At 52.2% G+C, this 23,844-nt stretch overlaps 10 protein-coding genes across 10 annotated transcripts; 5 read left to right on the top strand and 5 right to left on the bottom strand.

Annotated features, from left to right (window-relative positions):
* Window positions 1-828: 828 nt before the first annotated feature.
* ACET3X_007749 (uncharacterized protein) lies at window positions 829-2,739 on the top strand (the record flags this gene model as incomplete). The annotated part of the gene is made up of 3 exons (XM_069453929.1): window positions 829-1,052; window positions 1,131-1,418; window positions 1,485-2,739. 3 exons carry the CDS (start codon window positions 829-831, stop codon window positions 2,737-2,739), a joined length of 1,767 nt encoding a protein of 588 aa, XP_069304912.1.
* Window positions 2,740-3,351: 612 nt separating this feature from the next.
* Window positions 3,352-4,887, top strand: ACET3X_007748 (uncharacterized protein; the record flags this gene model as incomplete). Its single annotated transcript, XM_069453928.1, has 1 exon — window positions 3,352-4,887. One exon carries the CDS (start codon window positions 3,352-3,354, stop codon window positions 4,885-4,887), a length of 1,536 nt encoding a protein of 511 aa, XP_069304911.1.
* Window positions 4,888-5,314: 427 nt separating this feature from the next.
* Window positions 5,315-6,175, bottom strand: ACET3X_007747 (uncharacterized protein; the record flags this gene model as incomplete). Its single annotated transcript, XM_069453927.1, has 2 exons — window positions 5,315-5,890; window positions 5,945-6,175. The coding sequence occupies 2 exons, from the start codon at window positions 6,173-6,175 to the stop codon at window positions 5,315-5,317; spliced, it is 807 nt and encodes a 268-aa protein (XP_069304910.1).
* A 603-nt stretch (window positions 6,176-6,778) lies between these two features.
* On the bottom strand, window positions 6,779-9,924 carry ACET3X_007746 (uncharacterized protein; the record flags this gene model as incomplete). The annotated part of the gene is made up of 3 exons (XM_069453926.1): window positions 6,779-8,556; window positions 8,603-9,547; window positions 9,597-9,924. The coding sequence occupies 3 exons, from the start codon at window positions 9,922-9,924 to the stop codon at window positions 6,779-6,781; spliced, it is 3,051 nt and encodes a 1,016-aa protein (XP_069304909.1).
* A 443-nt stretch (window positions 9,925-10,367) lies between these two features.
* On the top strand, window positions 10,368-10,823 carry ACET3X_007745 (uncharacterized protein; the record flags this gene model as incomplete). The annotated part of the gene is made up of 3 exons (XM_069453925.1): window positions 10,368-10,529; window positions 10,585-10,671; window positions 10,722-10,823. 3 exons carry the CDS (start codon window positions 10,368-10,370, stop codon window positions 10,821-10,823), a joined length of 351 nt encoding a protein of 116 aa, XP_069304908.1.
* A 137-nt stretch (window positions 10,824-10,960) lies between these two features.
* ACET3X_007744 (uncharacterized protein) lies at window positions 10,961-12,062 on the bottom strand (the record flags this gene model as incomplete). The annotated part of the gene is made up of 2 exons (XM_069453924.1): window positions 10,961-11,973; window positions 12,020-12,062. 2 exons carry the CDS (start codon window positions 12,060-12,062, stop codon window positions 10,961-10,963), a joined length of 1,056 nt encoding a protein of 351 aa, XP_069304907.1.
* Window positions 12,063-12,586: 524 nt separating this feature from the next.
* Window positions 12,587-13,501, top strand: ACET3X_007743 (uncharacterized protein; the record flags this gene model as incomplete). Its single annotated transcript, XM_069453923.1, has 1 exon — window positions 12,587-13,501. The coding sequence occupies one exon, from the start codon at window positions 12,587-12,589 to the stop codon at window positions 13,499-13,501; it is 915 nt and encodes a 304-aa protein (XP_069304906.1).
* A 2,227-nt stretch (window positions 13,502-15,728) lies between these two features.
* Window positions 15,729-16,471, bottom strand: ACET3X_007742 (uncharacterized protein; the record flags this gene model as incomplete). The annotated part of the gene is made up of 2 exons (XM_069453922.1): window positions 15,729-16,198; window positions 16,261-16,471. 2 exons carry the CDS (start codon window positions 16,469-16,471, stop codon window positions 15,729-15,731), a joined length of 681 nt encoding a protein of 226 aa, XP_069304905.1.
* A 705-nt stretch (window positions 16,472-17,176) lies between these two features.
* ACET3X_007741 (uncharacterized protein) lies at window positions 17,177-18,148 on the top strand (the record flags this gene model as incomplete). The annotated part of the gene is made up of 1 exon (XM_069453921.1): window positions 17,177-18,148. One exon carries the CDS (start codon window positions 17,177-17,179, stop codon window positions 18,146-18,148), a length of 972 nt encoding a protein of 323 aa, XP_069304904.1.
* A 3,179-nt stretch (window positions 18,149-21,327) lies between these two features.
* ACET3X_007740 (uncharacterized protein) lies at window positions 21,328-21,660 on the bottom strand (the record flags this gene model as incomplete). The annotated part of the gene is made up of 2 exons (XM_069453920.1): window positions 21,328-21,449; window positions 21,507-21,660. 2 exons carry the CDS (start codon window positions 21,658-21,660, stop codon window positions 21,328-21,330), a joined length of 276 nt encoding a protein of 91 aa, XP_069304903.1.
* Between the last annotated feature and the right edge of the window lie 2,184 nt (window positions 21,661-23,844).

The raw sequence follows: 23,844 nt of genomic DNA, 5'->3' as shown, positions 1-23,844 counted from the left end.
CGTAGCAGCCCTTTAGCCGGCCGAGACACCATTGAGACACCGTACTGTGCCCACGAGAGGGGAGCGCATTGCCACGAATGCCATGTTCAAGCGGCGCAGCACTTTTCACCTGTGACATGATGGATCCTCCTCAGCCGTGATCTAATTTCGACTCCCTTCGGGCCCGTGGCTCCGAGTGACATGCCTCACGCCCAACCGACGGCATCGACAGCATGCACCCTTCACCTCCCTCGAAAACGTCGGAAAAAATATCGACAGGCTCAGCAGGCGAGCGCCACACAATATAACAGTGCCATTTCAACGTCGACTTCAACGTAAAAAACAACACGGCGCACCTTCTTCCCCATCCATGCTAGATCCGAGCTTGCACCGCGTCGCTCCGACTCCGACCCTCCGTGATAAGATCATCTTTGCATCTAATCTGATCGAATTTTCAACGCTAGTCTCCTTCACGAACACCTCCATTCCACCCTCCTCATCCTTATTGCTACTCTAGGTATCGATTGTCTCCTCCTAAGCTCTGCCAAGTCCTCGAGACTGTTCTTATAGCCATTTTACCGGTGCAAAAATCATAGGCGCTTCCAGTCATGTGGTTTCAGAGGGGCCGTGGTGGATCGATGGTGGTCTGAAGGAGTGCAGTCCTCGGTTTTGTACGAATATTGAACGGGTTATACGAGCGTTGAGCGGGTGTATCAGGGCTTCAGAAGCTTGAGGGTGATATAAAAGTATGCTGTGAAGACCGCTACTGCCTGAACACGCCATCTTTCGTGACTGATCTCTGTCGCCTCGTTCTCTGGCCACATTGCGATCACTCCGCTCTCTTCAGCCATGCGCTTCTTTGATCGTTCCAAAGACGGGGTCACCGACTCGGTCGACCCTGTTGAGGCCTCCCGTCAAACTAGCGACGCAGAAAAAGGTGTTCACACAGACAGCCCCCACGACAGGGCCAGCGACCAAGAAAGCCTCTCCAGCAACGCGCAGGCTGGTGTCAAAGCCGTCGAAGCTGCAGCATCAGTATGGACAAAGTACCATCTCATCGGCGCCTATGTCATGTCCGTCACCCCATCTGCCCTCCCTTAGCCCCCTTCCATTCCCATCGTCGTCCAGCATGTCCACTGACACCCACGCAGCATCTGGTGGATTTACTTCGTCACCGCCCTTCAAGAGGTTGTCGTCCGCGCCATGAATCCCTATGTGACCAGTGCCTTTCGTAAGCACTCTCTCACAGCCGCCACTGGTATCATGTCATCCATCATCGGCGGGCTGTCCAAGATCCCTCTGGCCAAGCTACTGGACATGTGGGGCCGACCTCAGGGGCTCCTGCTCTCACTGTGTGTGTGGATGGTGGGGTACATCATGATGGCTTCGTGCCAGAATGTAGAGACATATGCTGCGGCCCAAGTCTTCTCGTCTACGGGGTACGTACTTTTTGTTCTTTGCCAATCAATATGAGGAAATGTTCACGCTGACACGATGACAACTAGATCACAAGCAGTATCGTACATCCTTACCGTCTTCATCGCCGATACCTCGACGCTCAAGAATCGCGCCCTCATGCTCTCCTTTGCGACCTCGCCCTACGTAATCACAACTTGGATCGGCGGTCCTGTCGCTCAGTCTGTTCTCTCTGGCCCCGGCTGGCGCTGGGCCTTTGGCATCTTCACCATCGTCATCCCTGTCGTCGTCGTCCCTCTCGCAGCCTTGGTTCTCTTCAACGATCGCAAGGCCCGTAAACAAGGTTTACTCGAGCCACGCCGCATTGACTGGAGCGCGTCAGCCATCAAGAAGTTCTGCGTCGATATCGATGCCGTCGGAATACTGATCTTGGTAGCAGGCATGGCGCTATTCTTGCTACCCTTCAGTCTATACAGCTACCAGGCGGAGAAATGGAAGAGTCCTATGATCATCGGTATGATCGTCGCCGGCTTCGTGCTTCTCATCGCCTTCCCTATCTGGGAGAAGTTCTTCGCGCCCGTTACATTCATCCCGTACAAACTGCTCTTGGACCGAACCGTCTTCCTCGCGGGCGTCATGTTCGTCTTTGTTTACTTCAACAGCGCGGTTTGGGGATCATACTTTGGGTCCATGTTGCAAGTGGTTTGGAACCTCAACGTCACCACGGCCAGCTATGTCACGAGTATCTACCGCGTGGTGTCCTGCTTCTGGTGCTTGGCCGCCGTGGGACCGGCAATTAGGATTACAGGAAGGTTCAAGTGGGTTGCCGTCTTCTTTGCGCTGCCCATTGATATCCTAGCGCTGGGACTGATGATTCATTTTCGCCAGCCTGGAACATCGGTGGGGTACATTGTCATGACGCAGATCTTCACGGCAGTAGCTGGAGGCACCATTGTTATCGCTGGCGAGCTGGCCATGATGGCGCCTTCGGATCATCAGCACATGGCTGTCATCATCGCCGTTCTCAACCTCTTCTGCTCCATCGGTAGTGCGGTTGGAAGTACCGTCTCAGCTGCTATCTGGACTGGAACGTTTTACAACAATCTCGTCAAGAACGTTCCGGCTGGTGTCGATGTTGTAGAAATCTACGCTTCGTTGGGAACCCAGCTGTCGTACAAGTGGGGTTCGCCAGAGAGAACTGGTATCGCCCAGGCCTACGCCGACTCACAGCGACTCATGCTGATCACGAGCATTTGCATGCTGTCATGCGCTCTCATCGCGGCTGCATTCTGGCGCGATATCAACGTCAAGAACATCAAGCAGGTCAAGGGACGCGTCGTTTAAGCGGTATCCAGGTATGAGTAAAGAGGCCATCATGCTCCTCTGCACAGAAGCATGAAGGTAATGGCAGAAGGAGTACGCGTGCATAGACAATCCCCCATGCGATCGTTTCAAAGCGCCCATGGAAAACTAAGTAGATCATATACATCCAACAACCACCATTATCACGCATAGAGCCCATCCCCGTCACACATCCTTTTATCGATAGACAACAGCATGATCCCAGTCCCTGCGCGCCTGTGTGAAGTGCGCATAAACGTCGTAATCCTGTCTGATACAGGTCCGAGCTAGGATGTGTCAAACATGCCACCAACTAGATCCCGGCTGTCAGTGTTTCGGATCGACCGACTCCACAGCACATGGCATCTCGGAAGCTCAGCAACCTTCTAGAAGGGGGAGAGAAATTACTCAAAGTACTGTTTCGTGAATCAAGAGGAAACGGCGATGTAGGTCGCGTACGTGTGTGATGCTGGGGCTGAGCCTGTAGCTCGTGCTGAATGTGTAGTCACTCTGGATATGTAAAGGGCAACTTGCCGGCAACATGTATGCAAGAGAAAGTCTTTTGTTTTACTTAATATCGGTTGCTATCGTATTTACGGTCGTTTCCCATTCGCTATGCCATCATTCGCTTTCTGGAAGAGCGCCAAAGCGGATCCTACAAAGACACCGCTGCTTACCGAAGATGCTGCAACCGGGGAATCCAACATCGCCATTCCTCTGGTAGCAAAGGACTTGGACCTGAATCCTGATGGCGAGGATTCTGGTGTCTTCCTTTTTGACGAGGATGCCATGCCACTACAATCACCGCAACCTGACCTGGCACCGGAGACAGAACCGCTCATTGCTCTCCCATCTGCTTCCGATCAAGATGTTCCGACGATGGAGTCGGAGCAAGAAGTCCAATCCAAAATCCAAAATTATTCCAAGAAACTGATTTCCACCGAAAACGAGGATCCGCCAGCGCCACCACCTAAACCGTCGTCATCGAGACAGTCTCAATGTGCTACTGTGACAGACGAGTCTCAGACCATCATCAAAGAAGAGGAGCCAGAACTTTCCCAGCAGGCCCAAGAACAACTTCCAAAACAGCTAGAGCCTTCTTCTTCTTCCCCTCTTGAACAATCGGCCAACCTAGAGAACCCACTCCGAAGACCAGTACCATCCGCAATGAACGCAACTTCGACTCAATCCAGCGATCGAGACTCCGGGGTGTACGTCTCAGACGACGATAGTCTACCACCGCAATCGCGGCCCGCATCTCTTGCTCTCAGCGAGTCCAACCAGCGATCAAGAAACACATCCGTTTCCTCAAAGCACACTGCCTCATCATCGACCTCTTTGCCTCGGCAACGCACAAATTCGATCGCACGTCTAAAGCGACCCGCAGAGCTGAACCTAGGAGCAAACCCAGTATCCGACTCATCCAAGCCACGCTCTGAGCTCGAGAAGCGTTACGATTTAATCCGTAATTCAAAGACACAATCAAAAGCCGCTCTTCGGTCGCCCACAGAACTACTACAGGAACGACTGAACATGTCGACGAAGAAAGAAAAGACAGAGGAGAAGACGCGTGTGTTTACACCACCAAGGCAGACGACAAATGGCTGCTGGTTGCCAGGTCCAGGTGCTCAGGTGGAGGCGTTCACCAGCACATCAGTCCGTGCACGGACAGAAGCCGGAGGTCGACCTGCGTGGTGGTGCAAGGTCGACAAGCTCGTTGTGTTCGATGGTTGTGACGTTAGGAGCGACGGAGACATGAAGATTCACGCCCGCACTAGTAAGGGTCTTAGCATCGCACGTCGGCGCGGTGACCTGGAGACGATTGTCATTCCGATGGACTGTACACACTGTCAGGAGATGTTGAACCGACATGAGTGGAAGTACGACATGCGCGTGTGCAAGAGAAGTGTATGCTGGGATTGCAAAGAGAGGTGCAAGTGGGAACTGGAACAAGAGACGCTTGGGCATGAGGAAATAGCAGCCAAAGCGGATGGCAACAGATATCGCGCGGACAGTGTCTTGCAGGACGAAGAGCAAGAAGAAGAACATATGATGGAAAAGATTGGTGTTGCGCAAGAACGTTCGATGAGCCCGATCGAGGCAATGGGTGGCATTGATGAGAGACTAGTCGGTAGGGCGGTGGCCACTTAAGACAGAAATCATGTGCCCTGAGCTCGAGAGAGAGGGAACGCAGAAGGCGTCCAATCATGTAAACTGTGCAGATGAGCGCTACGGCCCGGTCTCTGTGCTTATAAAAGACGGAAGGAAAGAGAGAGGGCGACTAGGAGTAGATGCAAATCAAGAGTACGTAGTCAACTGACCTTATCCTGTTATAGATCGCTACAGATTTCCCGCCGCGATATGCCCTGGCTATTCCCAGACCGCTCTTCATTGGTGTAGGTTGAAGATGTCAGCTTAGTGGGGGTACCACCCAGGTTCTGCAGTTGTTGCGTGTTGGCTGGATCGTAGAAGTGACGCCAGGTGAGTGTATGTTGTCGGGTACGCTCAGTCGCGGTGCGTGGGAAGTGGAAAGTCTTATCCCTCCGTGGACGATGCTCTATAGATGAAGAGATCACATTCAATCCAGGTCCATTGCGTCGTCCATGTATTCAAAGGGTGTATCCTCAATCTCCATGCTAGTATATCCGTACATCGTCTTCGGCTCGAAGTCTTGGCTAGTCAATGCACGACCATTTGTAGTACTGTCGGAATGCTGCTGCACTGCCTCGTGAGCAAGGTCACATCCGCCAATGATATTGCGCAACATGTGTTCTAGCTGCAAATCTTGGAGCGTTATATTTGCGCGCTCGTCGCTGTTAGATATGTTTGCCTTGCTATCCGCATCTTTCCACGCATTACGGTATTCTTTTGCGATGCCTAGTTGTACACGGACGTCCTGTAGACCCAGAGATCCTGCCAGCGGACAATTCTCATCATCCAATGCTTCTAAGAGGTTGGCGTGGAAAGCATGCGAGGCCATCGGCCGCGATCGGTGGAGGTCGGGGTTGGTCTCGTAACGTAGGGCGTTGAAGTTTGTGCGCGGCGCAGAGGCAGAAACAGAAATACCGAATACAGCGAGACAGTCTGTAATGTAGCGTTCTAGTAGCGTATAAAACTCGAAGAAGTCTACCTTGAACATGGATTCGGCTTGCTTCTGCGCAATGTCAGTCTTGCGGCAGCCAAGGTGTTGAGGCTGGTAGCCACTTACGCTCGATGCGCCGCTACCCATTGCATGTTGGGACTGGTGGTGGCCATTCTGCTGAGCAGCTGCCTGTACAATCTCCATGGTTCGCATGTAAGACACCATGAGCATTTCTGCCTTCCAGCGGACGCGTCCCAACAGTCGCGTAATTCGATCTTTGTCCTGCTTGAGCTTCTCGGCTTTTGATTGCGCCAGGCTCTCAGCGGGCGTCTTTGGTGCATACTTGGAAGTCTTCATTGTAGTCGCGATTCGTGTCGTCTCGGTCGGGGTGGATATTGAGATGAAAGTAGCCGTCAAGCAATTAACTACTTATCGAATCAAACGCAAGAGGGAAACGGTAGGGTTTATCGCCTAGTATGCATTGAGCTTTCATGGCAATTTCACTACACAATCTGGGCATTGTAAGAATAGAGCGTGAACATGAGGGCGGGCTGTTGCGGACGTTGTGTGAGGGCAGCTGGTGTTGACGGTTTGTGCCGAGGCCTGCCGCTGAGTCAGCCCCCAGTTCTCAAGCACCTCCTTCTTCACCTTGTGGTTGATTGCAAAAGGAAAGTGCTTATATATTGATTATGTTTGGACAATCAGATAGATATATGTAAGAATTAAGTGGCATAAGTTCCCGGGCGTAAAACTTGCTACTCAAGCTTGGCTATCGCCCCTTACATTATAACTCGAAAGACGGTGGGTATCTTCAAAGGACATGGCAGGGAACGATGTCTATACAAATGTTACGCGACTACTGAAATGCTTGCACCTATCCAATCCACCACATCACATCATCACCTCATAAAGGTATGCTCGTCCCATAACCCCTCAAACGCCATGCCTACAATAGTTGACCTAGAAGGCACCAACAACCCTCTTGACCATTCTCCTCATACCCTCACCACTGATTTGCACAGCACCCTCAAGCTCAGCATTGCGTAATACCTCAAGGAACTCCTGGTTCTCCACTTGTTCGCTGGCGCCTTCCCTGACCTTCTTGACAAGGTCGTTCATGCGCACGCTCTGGCCAGCAGAGCCGAGCTCGTCGAGCGAGGCAAGCACCGCGCGCTTAAGATCTTCTTTCCTGCGACGATCACTGGTCGAGGTGCCTTCAGTGAGAAGCGACATGTCGATAAGACCTGTACGTGCATCCGTAGCCGCCTGTTTGAGCGCCGACTTGATGAGACGGACGGCTTCGTGAACGTCGTCAGCCGTAACTTCCTCTGATAAGCGCATCTTGGCGTGTGCTTCGGCGAGACGGATCATCGATTCCAATTGACGTGTGGTTGCTGTAATCCTTCGTTCTTGCGAGCGGACATCAGCACCGAGACTACGCATAGCGACGTATGCATCCACAAGAGCTTTCGATGCAGGTTCGGTAATCTTTGGGTGGATGTTTGAGCGCGCATAGGATATGTATGCGGTCAAGAACTCGATGGGCATTACCTCGTTCTTGGAAGCGTTCTCAGGCGTGTCTTCGAGATACATGCCGACCAAGTGACGGGCCATGCGGCGATCGTTTTGTTCGTCAATACGATCCAGGACGAGGTATACAAGATCGAAACGTGAGAGGAGTGTGGGTGGGAGGTCGATGTTTTGAGGGACGGGAAGGTTGACGTTGTATTTCGATCCGATGGGGTTAGCAGATGCAAGAATCGAAGTACGGGCGTTGAGTGTTGTGATGATACCCGCTTTGGCGATAGAAACAGTCTGCTGCTCCATGACCTCGTGGAGAACGGATCGAGTTGCCTCCGACATCTTGTCGAACTCATCGATGCAACATACACCACCATCGGACAAGACCAGCGCACCAGACTCAAGCACCAGCTGTCGTGTCTCAGGGTCGCGGGTAACGTATGCAGTCAAACCGACAGCAGAGGAACCCTTTCCAGAAGTGTACACACCTCGCGGCGCGATCCTATGCACATACTGGAGAATCTGAGATTTGGCCGTGGAAGGATCACCACAGAGCAGGATGTTGATGTCGCCACGGTATTTCGGGCTACCTCCTTTTTCGAATTGCTTGTTGGTACCACCAAAGAGCTGGAGCAGAATACCCTTCTTGACATCGTCCATTTCGTAGATACTGGGCGCCAGCGAGCGAGAAAGGAGTTCGTAGACGTCAGGACGAGCACCGGTCGCCTTGATCTTCTCTTCTTCCTCCTCGGAAACCTTGCGGGTTTCTTCCAGGTCACCAGCTGCGTGCTCGGCGAGCTCTTCCTCGATTGTCGATACGTCAATACCGAGTCGCTTCTTGTCGACTTTTTGAATGTGAAGCGCATCAACATATGTCTTGAAAATGTTCTTTACCGATCGCTGACGCGGATTGATGCGGACCTGATTGCATTTGAAAATACCAGTGATTTCAACACGGTCACCGGCTTTGCATACATCGACAAGTTCATCATATGCGCACAAGGACACCGAATGTGGTGTCTGCCCGTCTGGCATGTCATCTGGTGTCTCCTGTAGCTTGATGACCTGTTTGTTTGCGAAACCCGAGCGGTTGTGCACGATCTGCATCGAGTTTGGCGACTCGCACACGGGGCGCGGGCACTTGGTGGGCTCGGTGATCTTGCCACGATCAATGTCGACTCTGACGCTATGATTGCATACAGAGCAGCGGAAGAAAGCTAGCCAGATTAGCCGAAGACTTTGACACTGTTCTTGTAGACTTACCATCCTTCATGTCTGGGATAATAGGTGTAGTCCTAATCACCAGGCCCTTCACACTGACAAGCTTGTCCATATCGCCAGGGTTGAGCTCGCGCAAGTTGATGGTATGATCGAGACCGAATGGTCTAACGTTGTATGTTTTCTGATCAACTTCGCTGACCAGATTCGGGATCTCTGCGAACGGAGCAGGAGACGGGGCGCCCGGAGTAGGGGCATCAGAACTTAACATAGGCGGGAGCGAGCTTGAGTCGCGAGTCCTAGGTTGAGCAGCACGCTGTGCTTGTGACATCTGAGCTCGCATCTCTGCCATGCGCTTCTCAGCAAGTTCGAGCATGGTGTCCTTGATTGCTACGTCCATGATGGGGATGATCTCATTGGGGTAGGCCTGCAGTTGGTGCCAAAGCTTCCTGGTCGGTGGATACGACTTGAGATTGCGCGCATCCAAGTTCAAAGGCGTGACACCAAGTTCCAGCATCATCTTCATGGTATCGACATACTCTCTAGCCATGGCCGGATGGCTATCTGGGAGATTGATATTCTCGTCCAGCTCGCCGTCTTGAATCATGCGATACTTTCTTCGAAAGTTCATCAAGAAATCTCTCATCGCATGTCTGGCGTCTACGAGCGACACGTTGGTTCCCCAAATGACTCGGGAAGAGTTTCCGCCCAAGACTTCCGCGTCTGACGTATCTGGGTTGATGTTGGAAAAGGTTGGCGCGTCTGAAGCTTCCTGAACAGGCATGCCATGTTCATCGACAAATAATCTGCGTCGGCGATTGGTAGAGCTTGTGCCAAAGACGTCTGAGTGGATGTCGCTTCGTCGATTGCGAGCTGCGGATTCAGAACCACGTACGAAAAGGGCACTGCTGCTGCTTCCAGGGACGTTGCTCTGGGCATTGCGGGCGCGGCCAGGGCTGGAGCTAGATGCGTAATGAATGGGCGACGAATCTGAGCTTGTCAATGACACGTCCAACACTTGATATCGAGTACTGCATACCCCCAATCGTCTGTGCAGACGCTTTTGGTGTTGCACCACCATCGCTCTCATCGTCGCCATTAGCTGGTTCAGTGCCGGAGCGGACGGTAGGCGATGAGCGGAAGAAGAGCGGGGATTGTGTTGAAGCGGATTGGAATCTTGCGTTGCGTGGAGTTGCTTGCGACCCACGCTGTGAGGCCTGCGAAGCCTCAGACTGCAACTGCTCGTCTGGACCTGCCGGCGCTGGACTGCTGTCGGGCATCTGAGAATTCTGACCACGAGCGCTTCGTCTTGGAGTCGCCGATGCAGAAGTGCGCTCGGAGCGGCGCTTCGCTGGGGAAGAGTCCATGGTGGCGGTACTCTATGGGGCAGCAACAGTGAATGTACTGTTGTTGTAGAGGGGTTGCTAGGGATGGTGGGCTTGTTGCGCGCACTCCTTTCGACGCGTGGGCACTGGGACGCGTTCAGTCTAGTCTGCAAATGGACGTAAGTGGTCTTGGCACATCCATTGAAGGCGCAGCTTGAGGGCTGGAAGACGACTATTAGTCGGCTATGTTTTCATGAAAGATTGGAAACAGTTGCAAGATCGCCGTAGTCCAGCACTGCAACGTTCCGCTCGTACACATGTCCATATGCTGTAAACTAATGTCTAGGTAGTGGGGCGGCAGCTAGCCCCGCCGTGAACAAATGTTTACAAGCAGGCAGCCACGGAAACTGACGTGAAGCAACTGATATCTCCAATCTTCTCCCTTTCCAAACTACAGATACGTCTGCTTCAAGTTTCATTCAAACATGGCCCCTCCCTCCAAGCTCGCTATCGCAACTGGCGTCGTGACCCGCCTTGTCAAGGAAGAAGCAAGCTACCACAAGGAAATCAAACAGCAAGAGGCGCGCATCAAAAAGGCTGAGAGTAGCGAGGGCGACGACAATGCTGAGTACACCTTGAGACAGGAGGTATGCGCGGCTACCGAGGCAGATATCCGGCACATCAAGTCTAACAACAGCACAGCGTCAAGCCCTTCAAGAAACCAAGAATGTTCTGCCTGGCATGAAGGTCAAGATTGAGCAGGCAGTAGAGAAGCTGGAGGAGGAGCTCGTAAGTTGAAGACGTGACTGGACTAAGTACCAAGTGCTGATGATTTGTAGGAGAACAACAAGGAAGGCGGCGGCCAGGCATCACCCGAGGAAGTCACCAAGGCGGAAGAGGCTGTTGAAAAGGGCAAGGCAGCCATGCGCGAGGCCGCTTAGACTCGTGACCGCTGCAGAGACAGATGGTTGGTACCGCAGCTGGACATGGCACCGCTGTAAAGAAGATGGAATGATACCCTGAACACCGCGCTATGCAATCAAATCATCAAGCAGACTGACTGCTGTTCAAAACGTGATCACGACTCGTCCATCTTGATCTCTGGACGATCTTCGCCATCATCCTCCCCCTCCTCAAGGTCTTCGCCTTCTTCGAGACCGGAAGAGTCACCATCATTCCCGTCTCCTGAGTGTGCTCCCATATCTACCATCTCCGTATCATCGGCAGCACCAGATCTGGCAGGCGATGGCGCAGCGCTGACGTCCCGCGACAGAGGCTTCAAGCGATCCTGTGGTGGTACCCTCAAAGAGGATGAACCTTCACCGCTCTGACTAGCATGCACTGGGGTCATGCCACCGTCCGGCCTGGGTGTACCAGCATGACTAGCATCTCCCCTAGAAGTGCTGCCCTCGCCCTCGCCATCCTCGTCGCCGTCCTTCATCATACCCTCCTTGCGCTCGGCTTCCTCTTTCTCGTCCTTGATCATGCGTAACATGCCGCGTGCCTCCTCCTCGATCCGTCCAAACTGTGTGCGACGTTCACTCCAGGTATTCTTCGCCGACTGCACTTCGTTTCTGAGTTCCTCTATCTCCTGGTCCAGCTTCTCGTGGGCATTCGCTTGCTCGTCCCGCGGCTTCAGCATCTTGCTACTTGTGATCTTCTCTGTGAGCTCGTCATACGTCTTACGTACGGCAAGCGTCTCTTTCGCCTCGACCAATCTGATGCGCAAATCTTCTATCGTTTTGCGCACGTGCTCTTGCTTTGCCTCGATGGCCGTCTTCTCAACAGCGTAACGCTCTCGCTCAGTGTGGTTGCTGTTCGTAGTGAATTCAGAACGCAATATCGCAAAGTCCAAGAGTGACAGCTCGTTCATGATGTCTTTCCGCCATATCTCGATATTGTGTGCTTGTCGCTCGCGCTCGACAATGACTGCCGCTGCTTCCTCTTCCGCAGCAGAGGCCTCTGGGGGCGGGGAGGGGAGTTGTCTGGGGCGCGCATCCTCAAAGAAGTCTGGCTTGAGTATGCGACCGGCCGTGTTGGTGTATGGGCGAGCCTCAACAGCTAGTAGGCGGGATACATTGTGAAGCGCATCTGTTGGGATTAGTAGAAGCTACACGCCGAATGCTAGATAGTCTACCTTCGTCCGCTTGGGACAAGAGGCCCCAATCTTTGATCGCCATTCTTTTCCGTTTAGGCTGCTGGCGTGGAGAGGCTGTTTGAATGGGGTACGTTGTTGCAGTGGTTGAAGTCGCGATGTCGAAGTTCCGCGAGTTGATGAACGCGTGCGACCAGGGTCTCTGTTAGCGTCTGGCACTTGCTACCAGACGTCAGAGACATGTCCCCAGCACCGTCCTCTCTACTTTCACCTTCACCTCCCGTGCTTCACTCTCCCATTAATCGCTTCGCATTGTTCTGGCAAGCGCCGTATAGACAATAAACCTCTCTTTCCGGACTAGGCTACCACGATGCTATCGTGAGCCCCGTGGGGTCCTCAGCCCCAACCACGGTCCACGCTGCCCTCATTCCGCCTATCCATGATTCACGTCGCACAGCAGTTACCCTACCAACGAAATTTCACGGCAAACCATAAGTATACGACCAACGGCTCTTAGAATACTGCATCGTCCAACCCTCGACTTCCGCCTCGCAACAACTTGTACCCTTCGTTTTTGAATAGACGCCCGCAATACACCCTACCATCACCATGCCCGTCGCAAGCCTCTTCGAGCTGGCTCGACAACGCCTGATCAAGAACATCGATATGCTTCGAGACGTTGGCGATCTACCCTACTCCTTCCTGCAACCCGTCCTCCGATTCGTACAAAGCCCAGACCAACTCCTGGAGCTCGAGGCAAACTGCCCACAATTACTGGGAGAGACAGGCGAGATATGGCTTCGTTTCATCAAGCGCGACATTCCGGACTGGGACAAGAAGCCGCATGAGCCGCGCGACCCCCGAAACTGGAGCAAAGTCTACCGCAAACTGAAGAAAGATGCGGAACTAGAGAAAGAGGCCGACAAAGAGGCTCTCAAGCAGCAGATGCAAGCGCTGCAGAAAGATCGCGCACAGAACAAGACACTTATCGTTGAGACCCGATTCGGATACGGCGCTGGCGCGAGTAAGATGTTCACTGGCCGCACTACAAGCAGCTGGGGCCAACCCTCGGGTGCGCCGGCGAAGACTGGCAAAGCCGCCTTCGACAAGTTGAAGCGTGGCATGTTCGATCACGGCCGCGAGCGCCCAAAGGCTAGCCACATACCACAACATCTGCTAGAGCAGAGGAAGATCACCGTCAGGCAAGCACCGGCAAGGATGGTCAGGATGGCAGAAAACGAAGCTCCACGAAGCATGGTAGTGTCCAGGCAAGCTTCGGCCTCCGTTACCAACAAATCCGAAGCTCGCCCCACACCGTCGTTGTCCGCAAACCGCCCAACTATTACACAAAGGCCAGCACCACAGCAGCGCAATCCACCGCCCGCGCGGACGTCGTTACCACCCGGGATGTCGTTTAGCGCACCCAAGCCAAGGGCACCAACCGGACAGACAGCGGCTGATCCAACTTTGAAGAGGAAGCGACCAGAATATAACATGTTTCATACAAAGAAGAAGAAGGTTTAAGAAGTCACGGATGGTGGTGGTGGCACTAGGTGTTTATAAGAGCCACACGTACCAGGCTCGTTGATACGGGTTACCTGGAACACCTGATATCAGGCTGACCACATCCGGCTTGTGGTTTTGGTAACACTTGCTTCTGGAGTTTATTTGGATAAATCGGTTTGTGGAGTTGGGAGACGCATTTGGCGGCGTTACACTTTTGGTATCTCTGTAATTCTGGTTATGGCCATAGACCTCTGTTCACATTTGTACATTTACCATTGCCTCTGATCGGCCTCTTTTCATTCTCAAGTTTTCCTAGTGTGTGAGATGGTTCAGACATCGGGAGAGTCCTTGAGGCCATGGCTGTATGCAAACGCGAGGCTTTGACGCTATCACACTGGCATGCGACAGAGCTCTATGTTACCAACTGCTGACCACGAAGTCCACTTAGATCAGTCCAGTACAGTGATGTTGTATCCCTCAAGGGATCGAGAGCAAATCGTCCGCTGCTCATGTTCTCAGTGGTGCCTTCCCAGAGTGACGGTTTGGCTAAGCATTAAGAACGCACGACACTGGTGTGGACAAATGGGCAAGAGCGTCCCAGATACGACAACAGCCTTCTCTTGCTTACAATCGACTCTGACCCCTCATCATCGCTTTCTCCATCGCCACCGGTGTTGCACTGCCGGCATGATTACCGCTCGCGACAGAGCAAAAGCGGCTCTCGCTAGAGCATCGCAACTGCTCTTTCGACTACCCGATTTGCCGATGGAGGTCGTAGGCGACATCTCCGATCATCTTGAGGATGAAGAACTCATCAATCTACGCCTCGTGTGTCGCGCACTCACTGCCAATTCGGCAAACGCCTTTGGACGACGCTTCTTCCGTCACCTCGTCGTCATCCTGCACCCTACGAGCCTTGCCACGCTATTCGAAATCTGTCATCATCCTGTACTATCCAAACATGTCCGCCAGATCACTGTGAGCGGCGAACGCGTTGGACACACCATACATGAGATCCCAGAAGAAGAAACGCAGAAAGATTTGCAAGTCAGCGTTGAACGCTCCGGCATGGATTCGTTGATTCTCGAGCGGGTATTTCGCGAGCTTGACAGCCTAGAGCTTGTTCAGATCGATGTGATTAGTTTCTATTATCATGATCTCGAGCCTGTCGACGGTGGTATTCGGTGTGGACGAGCTCATATACTTTCAGGGAAAGCACCGGAGGAACACAGTCTAAAGGAGAGGCGTGGGGACAGTGGTGTGAGTCGAGTGTATGACTTGGTCCTGCAGACTCTTCAAAAAGCCAATGTGCACGACAAGATAGGATTGGGTTTCGAGTTGTGGAACACAGAGTATTCCAACGATGACATGATCACATTCTTCGAACTCGACTCCGCAGTCTGGAAAAACTACTTCTCAAAGCAGGTCCGTCATGTCTCAGTCTTGGGCCAAGTCAGTTATGGGTGGCTTCAAAAATTGCTCGGCACAGCCTCAGATTTGCGCAAGTTCGAGTTCCGCGGCGACAATGTTTTCTTAGAACTATCTTACCAGCCAACTGGACCATTCCACTGGCCTGGCTTCTCGCATATCCATCTCGAAGATTTGTTTCTCCCTCACGAGGAGTGGACAAACTTCCTGCGCCTGCACGCTGCGACTTTGAAACACCTGTCATGCTCATGCGTTGGCTTTCCCCAGGGAAATTGGATTAAACCATTACAGGTCATCGAGACAATGCCCCGCATTGAGTATCTATGGCTCTTCAAACTTCTCGAGAAAGTACCCTACCCACACTCATCGATGACTGTGAGACGCTGGAGCCTGGACGACGATGGGGTCTTGCAACTCTTCGACCCGCAGCAGGTAGAACTCGCTCTTAGTGCCATGCGCAGCCAGCCGAGAACAGCGTTTATGGGCACTGGCATTAAGAGTGAGGCAGGCGGGGTATATCTCCACAGGGTTGCGTTTGATGTTGGTGAAGCGGCACTAGACGGAGATATCGTGTATCGAAACGGTGATTGGGTGTTTGCTGAAGTCGCGGTAGACGGCTGAGAGCCCTTTTGACGCTAGAGGAAAGTCGATCTATTCGGGCACTTTCTTGAGCTTGTGGTTCCAGAATCCAGGATGATGGCGATCTTTGGGTGGACTATGAACAGGATTACGATGTACTGATTGTGTGCACTCCGCGTTGCTCATGATGTGGATATGCACTTCATAGCTCGGGTACATGTACCCGAGCTATCTAATCCTAATGCAGTCTCTTCCCTTCATCGCGCCTCATCTCCATCCCCGCAAGTTCAACAGGCGGCTGCTCAATCTCCACAGGATGGTGTTTGTACGCCACCGCTCCTGTTCCTAGCTCCTGGAGGTGCTTTGCATGCACTTCGACCGGTGTCACGCTTGTAAGCTCTGTAGAACCTCGTGCCTCCTGTAACCGTGCCGAGTTTCGCTTCCTCATGACGAGAAACACTGCCAGTCCGATTATTATGCCCAGCGCTATGCCCCCGCCGACTGCTGCCCCCACGATAGCGCCCGTCGACAAGCCTGAGGAGGCTGGGGAAGGTGAGGATGGTGACGCCGTGGATGTAGGCAAGGCACCGGCATCGCAGAAGTCGATGCTGTAGTATGCAAAGGTTGAGTTGTAGCAATCGATCGGTTGTATTTCTTCCTGGTAGCCGGAACACATATCGACCGTCGTGTCGTTCATGTAGATAGTAACTGTACACATAGTCAGCATGGCCATCCGAACCATCTCGTCCTCATTCTCGCAAAGCACATACCGGTGCAGCCTGGGTCCAGTCCGACGACCTGAAAGCTTCCATACGCGCCATTGCGCCTGAGATCTGTACAGGTGCCATTGGGGTAGCCGTTCGGACCTTCGATACCTCTCAGAGATTCTTGACAGTTATCGTCTGAGAAGAGTGCGATTTGACTCGCTGCGAAAACGTGCGCTATGAATGCGCTAAGAAGGACGAAAAAGAAGTTGTGCATCTTCGCAATGTTGCGCGCTATCCTGCCGGCAGATTGCTTGACGCGACGAAGCTAAAAGGACTATCAGAATACGAGAGCGCCAGATCAGCTCGTGACTGTTATAACCACGGCTGGCGAATGGGGCTGATAACCTGGAGTCATTTGCCCAGCTCTTGGGAGACGTATCAATCATAGTCCCACGGACTTGACCACTCTTTTTCCTGGACCCAGCATGCAGGGTGCGGCATGGGTAACGATGGCAGCGAATGGAGGCGAGCGTCTAGATTGCAGAAAAAGCCACACCTGGTTTTGGCGGGACCCTCGCGCGGCTGAGATCCCCGTATCGGTCGATGCTGCTAGCTGAGCTCTTGCATGCCAGTAAATGGTGTGTAGTTGGGTGTGCGGTGTTTCATCCTGAACGACAGATAATGCTACTGTGGGAGCATGTGCCACAAAAACTAAGCTCGTAAGTAAAAATGTCCTGCCAGTACAATTGGTTTGCTGATTGAGCGTGAGACCAAGTATTGGCTGTTGCTGCGCACGGCTTACTCATTGTGGGTAATGGAGTGCCTTACTGATCTTGGGTACAGCTACCGAGGCCGGGGCGAAGGATTGGGGGGCACGGCTATCGCCGTAAAGCTAACACTCGGACATGCATCCATGCATCCTTCACGTCGCACGGCAGCAGACTAAACACAACATCATTTTTAATACTGAAGTGCTACCATGTCTTCTGAGTCGCAGCCGAGAATTCTTCTTTTCGGTGCTGGTAGCGTGGGAACAGTATACCTGTATCTCCTCAGCAAGGTAGCTTCAACTACTGCCGTCTGCCGCTCAAACTACGAAGTTGTAAAGAAAGATGGCTTCATCATCAATTCGTCGATATTTGGCCAAAATCTACACTTCAGGCCCAATGCAGTACGGGACTGTGGAGAAGCAGCATCTCAATCGTCGGACCCATTTGACTATATCATCGTCTGCAGCAAAGCTATCCCAGATACGGTACCGAAGCTCATCGCTCCCGCTGTAACGCCCGGACACACGGCTATCGTACTTGTTCAGAATGGCGTTGGTATCGAAGAAGAATACGTGAGGGCATACCCACACAACCCGATCATCAGCGCTGTTGTGTACATGCCCGCCACCCAACGACCAGCCGGCGTCATCAAACACGGCGAAGTCGAGCAGCTCCAAGTCGGAGCTTATCCATCATCTGCGGAAGGAACGCATGCAAAAGCTTTCACGGAGCTTGTCACTGCTGCCGGTGCTACCGCGGAATTCTACGACGATGTTCAGCAGAAGCGATGGTTCAAGCTACTCGTAAATGCATCCTGGAACCCCATGTGTGCTCTTGCTCTAAGCAAAGATGCAGATGTGCTAACCGCTTCAGAGGAAGCGAACGGTGTGGTTCTAGCCGTGATGCTGGAGATTCGCGATATTGCAGCTGCTCACGGATACGAAATTACACTGGAAGAGGTAAACGTCCAGCTTGGGCGGGCGCAGGCCAGGATCCCGAACAAGTCTGGAATAGAACCCAGTATGCTCCAAGATGTTCAGTCAAATCGAAGAATTGAAGTAGAGGCCATTGTAGGTAACCCAGTCCGGATGTGTAAAGAGAAGGATGTGGCATGTGTGCGGTTGGAAATGCTCTACGTCCTCGCAAAAGCTTTGGATCTTCAAATCGGACGAAGAACGTGATTTTGGAACGGAGGTCCAGAGCTGCGCATGGAGGTTCATTTTCATTGCCCCAGCCCATCTTCCTACGTGGCCGTAGATGTTCATCATCTGATCTATTACACCAAGTTCAGCAATCCATCATCAACACTCCTGTGATGAGACCGTCTTTTGGAATGGTGTGTTCCTCTATCTGCAGCTATCATTGGCTGATATGTCCTTTTCACGTTGACGATATCCTTCACTAATCATCGTCCCATTCACTTTCCATACGCCGCCGATATCGCGCCAAGCTCTCCGTTTGTCCATCGCTCTGCACCGCAATTTGCGACTCGCATATGCCTTACGATACCATCGTCACCGTCTCCATAGTGACCGACTATTTGATACGGCCCCAGCCACAACCCCAACCCCAACCGAAATAACTTTTTGCCTACGCACAATACAACATATCTCCTCATTCCCCACCTTCTGCTCGACAGCACGCAATCATAGGCCTGAACGCCGTAGCTACAATACCAAAGCTATCAACACAATTTCGAGAAACTTACTGCTCCTGGAACCTCGCTATGCTCCGCATCGCAAGCTCGCGTGTCGCACGCTTTCCTACCAAGATGCACACCGACACTATCGTTCTTCTCTTCTGCCTCCTCATGGTAACTCTCGGAATCGGCTACGACATCGTGTTTTCTGGCGTTATTCCCAAGATCATCTACTGTCTTAGCGAGGGTTTCGATTACCTATACTGGGAAGCAAACTATTTCTGCTGGAACGTCCGCTACGAGTATACCCATAATGGGATCCCGACCTACCTCCGCATCCTCGGCTTCCTCACCATCTGTGCCTTTACACCACGTGTGTTGTGCGAGTTTCTTCGCATATTGGGCATCAACGCCGTCATCTCTGAAACCAACGTCCATGAGCTTGCCGAAAAAGGAGAATCGCAGATCACGATTAAATCTGCTACTTCTATCTTAGCCCCAGACATACCGTTGCCTCCAACACGAGCGCATTCAAGACCAACTCCTCCAGCATACCCCCCGCCCTATCAGTTCCCCTTCAAAAACTTTCGCGGAACTGGAGAGTCATACGCGCATCCCGATCGAAGCGACCCGATGCAGTATCCAGTATACCGACTTCCAAAGACTTGGGGAAAACTGCGCTGCGCAGACCGCAAAGGGATGGTTGCATCTATGGATGTGTCAGGAGCCGATGGGTCTACGGACCACAAGGAGGACAGTACGGAAGCTACTACCTCGAAGCCAGAAGAGCCTCAACACATTGCAAAGTCCGCAAAAAACGACATGAAGAAGAGTGTGGCTTTCACACCTACTTATAAGGCCGTTGAGCTACCTCTTCAATCTGCACCCGCTCCGACACCAACACCCACACCATCTGCTTACACACTGACGCCTTCAAATGAACCCCGAACAATAGCAACTTTCGTGTATCTACCAGCGCCTCCATCTCCCGAACCATTGCGAACTGTATACAATTGTGAAGAGATTGCGAACGCGGCAAGAATGGCGATCGAACATCACGCTAAACGAGCATCTGCTCTCCAGGACGCGATGAGGACCTTCCTTCTCGCCGCCGATGCCAAAACCGAATGCATGGATTCGTCAGGTGAGATCTGGAGCTTTATATCGAGCGCGGAGAATGATCTGAAGCTCTTTTTCAAAGACTGTATGATCGCGGAACAGTCCTCTGGCCTCTATTGGAACGCTTCCATAGTTGAGTTCTAGGTGTACTTAGTTCCTGTGGGCTCATACATCCAAAGGCATTGGAGCTCAGAGCTGATAAGCTTTCTTGAGCTATATCGTGGGTTCGCAAACTATCTCGGGTTGAAGGACATGATCCTAGACCTTGATTGTACTGAGCCCCAACCGTTACTGCAAGCTATCCAATATGCGATACAGCCAACTCAGACGCCGTACCATCACCCTTCCCAGATGACACAAATATCCCCGGGGTCAGCACCGCAGCAGAATGAAGCATCAAACATTTCTAGCCCACTGCCGTCGTATCAGCTAGTGTTCCAACAACACTTGCCCCAGCTCCCTCCATCTACCACGCAAGCTCCGCCAGCACCCAAGCTGCAGACGCAGTTCCAGAACGTCATGGCCACTGGATATAACCCGGCTATTGTGAGCTCCATCGCATTGCAGCCGCCAAATGCGCTGAATACCTCCGGCCCCTTGCCCGTACAAAGCCAGACTTCACCACAGGTGGACTGCAAAGACATCAACACCTGGTCAGGGTTGAACCACACGCAGCTCAAGCAGCTCAGTCCGGATTCTTTCGGGTTCAAAACGAAATTAGCAGCTGGACAAGTCTTTTGGAAATTCACTGCTTCTGTTGACTTCCATGAGACCTTGACCTGTATCGCACGGGGAGAAGAAACCCCTGATGCTGTGAAGAGCTGTCTGGAGAAGGTAGCATTGAGCTTCAAACGCGCGGCTGTCGTCCTCCGACTACAAGCGAAAGTTGGAAACTACACCAGATACAGCGATACAACTCAGCCTACCATTAGTGATATCACAGCACTAATCAACCGGGCAGCACAATTGGCAGACGCTTGTGGTGGCCTCCCGAAGGACGCATCACTGAAGTAGTGGAGAAGTGCATGTGTCTTCTTCCACAACTCCGTGTACTTTGAGGACAAAGAGGTTGGCGACAAGCTCGATCGATATTACGACGAGGGCGTGTGGCCTGGCCTTGAGAAGACATGGGAAACGTACAGGCTGAGGTGGATGATTGACTAAGCTTTTACGTTCTCTTGGCAAGGTATATAGGCACCTGGGTGCATGCTACTTGTCGTGTTGACATTTCCGCAGCGTCCAGATGCGTACTGGTTGCACCCGACTGGCGTCTTGGTTATCATGGACGACGACTGTACACTACAAAGTCTGTGCTTATTTCTCATTTACATTTCTGTTTTTCAGCCAAGATACACAATGTATCTTCATAGTATAAGTTTGTTTCCAGCGTTCTTGCTCACAGCAGTCAACATTGGGTCAGCGCATTCGCACCCGCATTTGTATAGATAGAAGAGTTTCAATATCACATCATTGAAACAAGGCATGTCTTGTGAAGTGTGGCATTAAGAGTCACTCCCTAACTGAATATCTGAAACAAAAGGAGTGTACATGTTTCCAAGTGACCGAGGCACAATCGTCTCTTGACGACGTACATTGCCGCGCTTAGACAGTGACGTCGGAGCAGATGAGGCCCTGGCCGAGGACGGGGAGGAGGCAGCACTTGGCCTGCTGACCCGCAGCGGCGCAAGTATCGACGAAGTCGGCGACGGTGGTGGTGAGAGGAGCTAAGGCGATGTTAGTAATCTGGCTGTTTGGAAAATGGAAGACGGGGAAAATCATACGGGGAGCGCAGTCCAAGTTGGCGAGGTTCAGGACGTCGGTAGCACAGCAGACGGGATTGCCGGAAGCGCAGATTCCAACCTGGCGCTCATCGAGGGGAGCGGCGAAGGCGGAGGTGGCGGCGAAAGCGAGAACGGCGGCGATGGTGAATTGCATTTTGAAGGTTGTGTTGTTTGGTTGGTTCTTGAGAACAAGAAAGAGGTATTAGATTGAAAGTGTGTTGTAAAGTTGTTGATGTGGATTGATGGTGCGTGATGATGTCCTAATTGTCGAGGTCTCGTTGCCCTCTTTATACCTGTCCAACCCTCATATTGTTGAAGGTCCATCTCAAGCACACTATGCTTGATCGGCTTGACATCATCATCAAGCAGCATCATTCCTAGAGTGCGATCGTCATCGCTGCCGTGGCATCAAGTCAAAATGGGAGTGCATAGCCATTACGGTCAATATAACGGTCAATATAACGGTCAATATAACGGTGACCGGGTCCACCTGGCGTCCCCAACTTCCTCATGGCGAGTCCGTACCCGGTAAAGAGTGACGTCGATCGGAGCTGGTCCAGCTTTGATGTTTCGGGCTGATCCTGATGACTGGTTAGTACCGAGAGTGGAGCAACCGCTAGGGCTGTTGATCTCGAATCGTGCATGGCTGGAGTTGAGACATGTAGATCAGATGTCGGAAGTGTAACTGTTCGTAGTAGAGATCAGATATCGAACGCGAGGTGCTTGCAGACTGGGCATCTTTTGTCTGCTCCTGGCACGTAGTCTTGCGGCGGGGCATCCTGGCTGTACGACCGGTGGTAAGCATAATATTTCCGTCGAGCCGCTCATAGGGTACTTGGATACCATTCAAGATCCGAAGCTTCAGCAGTGACGTACATGGAGCTGGGGTACCGGCTAACGGATCACTCGTACACAGATCTTGCATGATGCTCATCTCCGAGCGTCAAGTTCACCGTCAACTTCTGCATGGGTAAGATGTTTAATGTGGACCATTTACATGGCATGTACAATGGAAGTTGTACCATGCCGAGCATGGTGATTCTCTCAGACGTTTTGATTGCAGCTTCCCCATCTCTCGACGATCGACTTAAAGGAGGCGAGGCTCTGTTGTCACCCACACCATGCGTTTATCTCAAATCTTTTTTTAGAACCCGGTAGATATTCAGTAACTGATCAGCCACTGTGGACATTGGCAAAAAGCCTTCAACGGCCAACGCGTCGCCGGGGCATGCTCGCATGCAAGGAGGAGAATGTGTGACGAAGTCTAGAAAAACAACCGAGATTTGGGGCCAAGGGGTCTGACAAGGTGCAGGGACGAATGGGAATCCAGAGCCAGCTTCCAAGGAACCCTGCCACACCATGAAAACCTGGTGATGGCTCGGTTAGCGGGTGATATCGCACCAGGATGAGTATGTATAGGCATGTACAGACAACAAAGTACATCATATTCTACGGTTCTTCAAAGCTGGCATTTGCATCCGAGAAGTCCATTGAAGTTCAATTGAGGCAATCCGTACTTATCCGATACATCCGGTAGGCAAAATGGTGGATTCAGTCGGTCCTAAAGCGTCAAAAACAAACGTCTCCAACTCGGAAGACGTTGTGAAAATGCATGGAACGGAACGTTGCAGGTGCGCATGCCCAGGCGGCTGTTAAGCTCCACGCGTCCACACCTTGCCCCATTCGGGCGTGACAACCCGGCCTCGCTAACATCGATCTACGTCACAACAGGGCCAGTTCCTGACAGTGCAACAGGGTCTGAACAAGTCGTGCAGAAATATGTGCATCATTGTCATGTATGCAACCAATAGCACAGAGCTCTCGCTATATCCGGGGTTAATTCTGAAAGGTGAAGCGCCTGAATTCATCCGAAACATCCACGTAACGCTGGCGTCCTGGCTGCAGTAGCGTCAGTGGCGCAGAGACGCAGAAGCCAAATCGCGAGCAAATCCTCGGTCGCGGAAGACGGTACGTATAGTCGGTCTATCTAGTGGACTGTTGGCAAATCATACTTGTAGTGAGGGGAAATGTTGGCGAGCATGCTTCTGCGTCGTGATTAGTTGTGGTCACGCGCAAGTAAATCTTGGAAGTTCAACACACACAAACAAGGGTTCTATAATCGTACCCGACACTCTTCAGCAACAGCCCATAGTTTACGCTCCTTGAGACTGATGAAATTACCCTTCACTCTGTTTACGTTAAGATTACAAGGCCAAGTGCGGTCGACGCTGAGCAACAGTGAGACGATTAGAATTGTCAAGACGCAGCAGCAGTATTGGGCGACACATTGAGTGTCTCGAAAAGCATGGAGAAAATCAGCGGATCAGGCACCTAGCTG

This window comes from Alternaria dauci, chromosome 7 (assembly GCF_042100115.1).
Source record: "Alternaria dauci strain A2016 chromosome 7, whole genome shotgun sequence".
Taxonomy (NCBI): Eukaryota; Fungi; Ascomycota; class Dothideomycetes; order Pleosporales; family Pleosporaceae; genus Alternaria; species Alternaria dauci.
The sequence above is the reverse complement of the archived record's forward strand: the minus strand, read 5'-3'. Positions and strand labels throughout refer to the sequence as shown.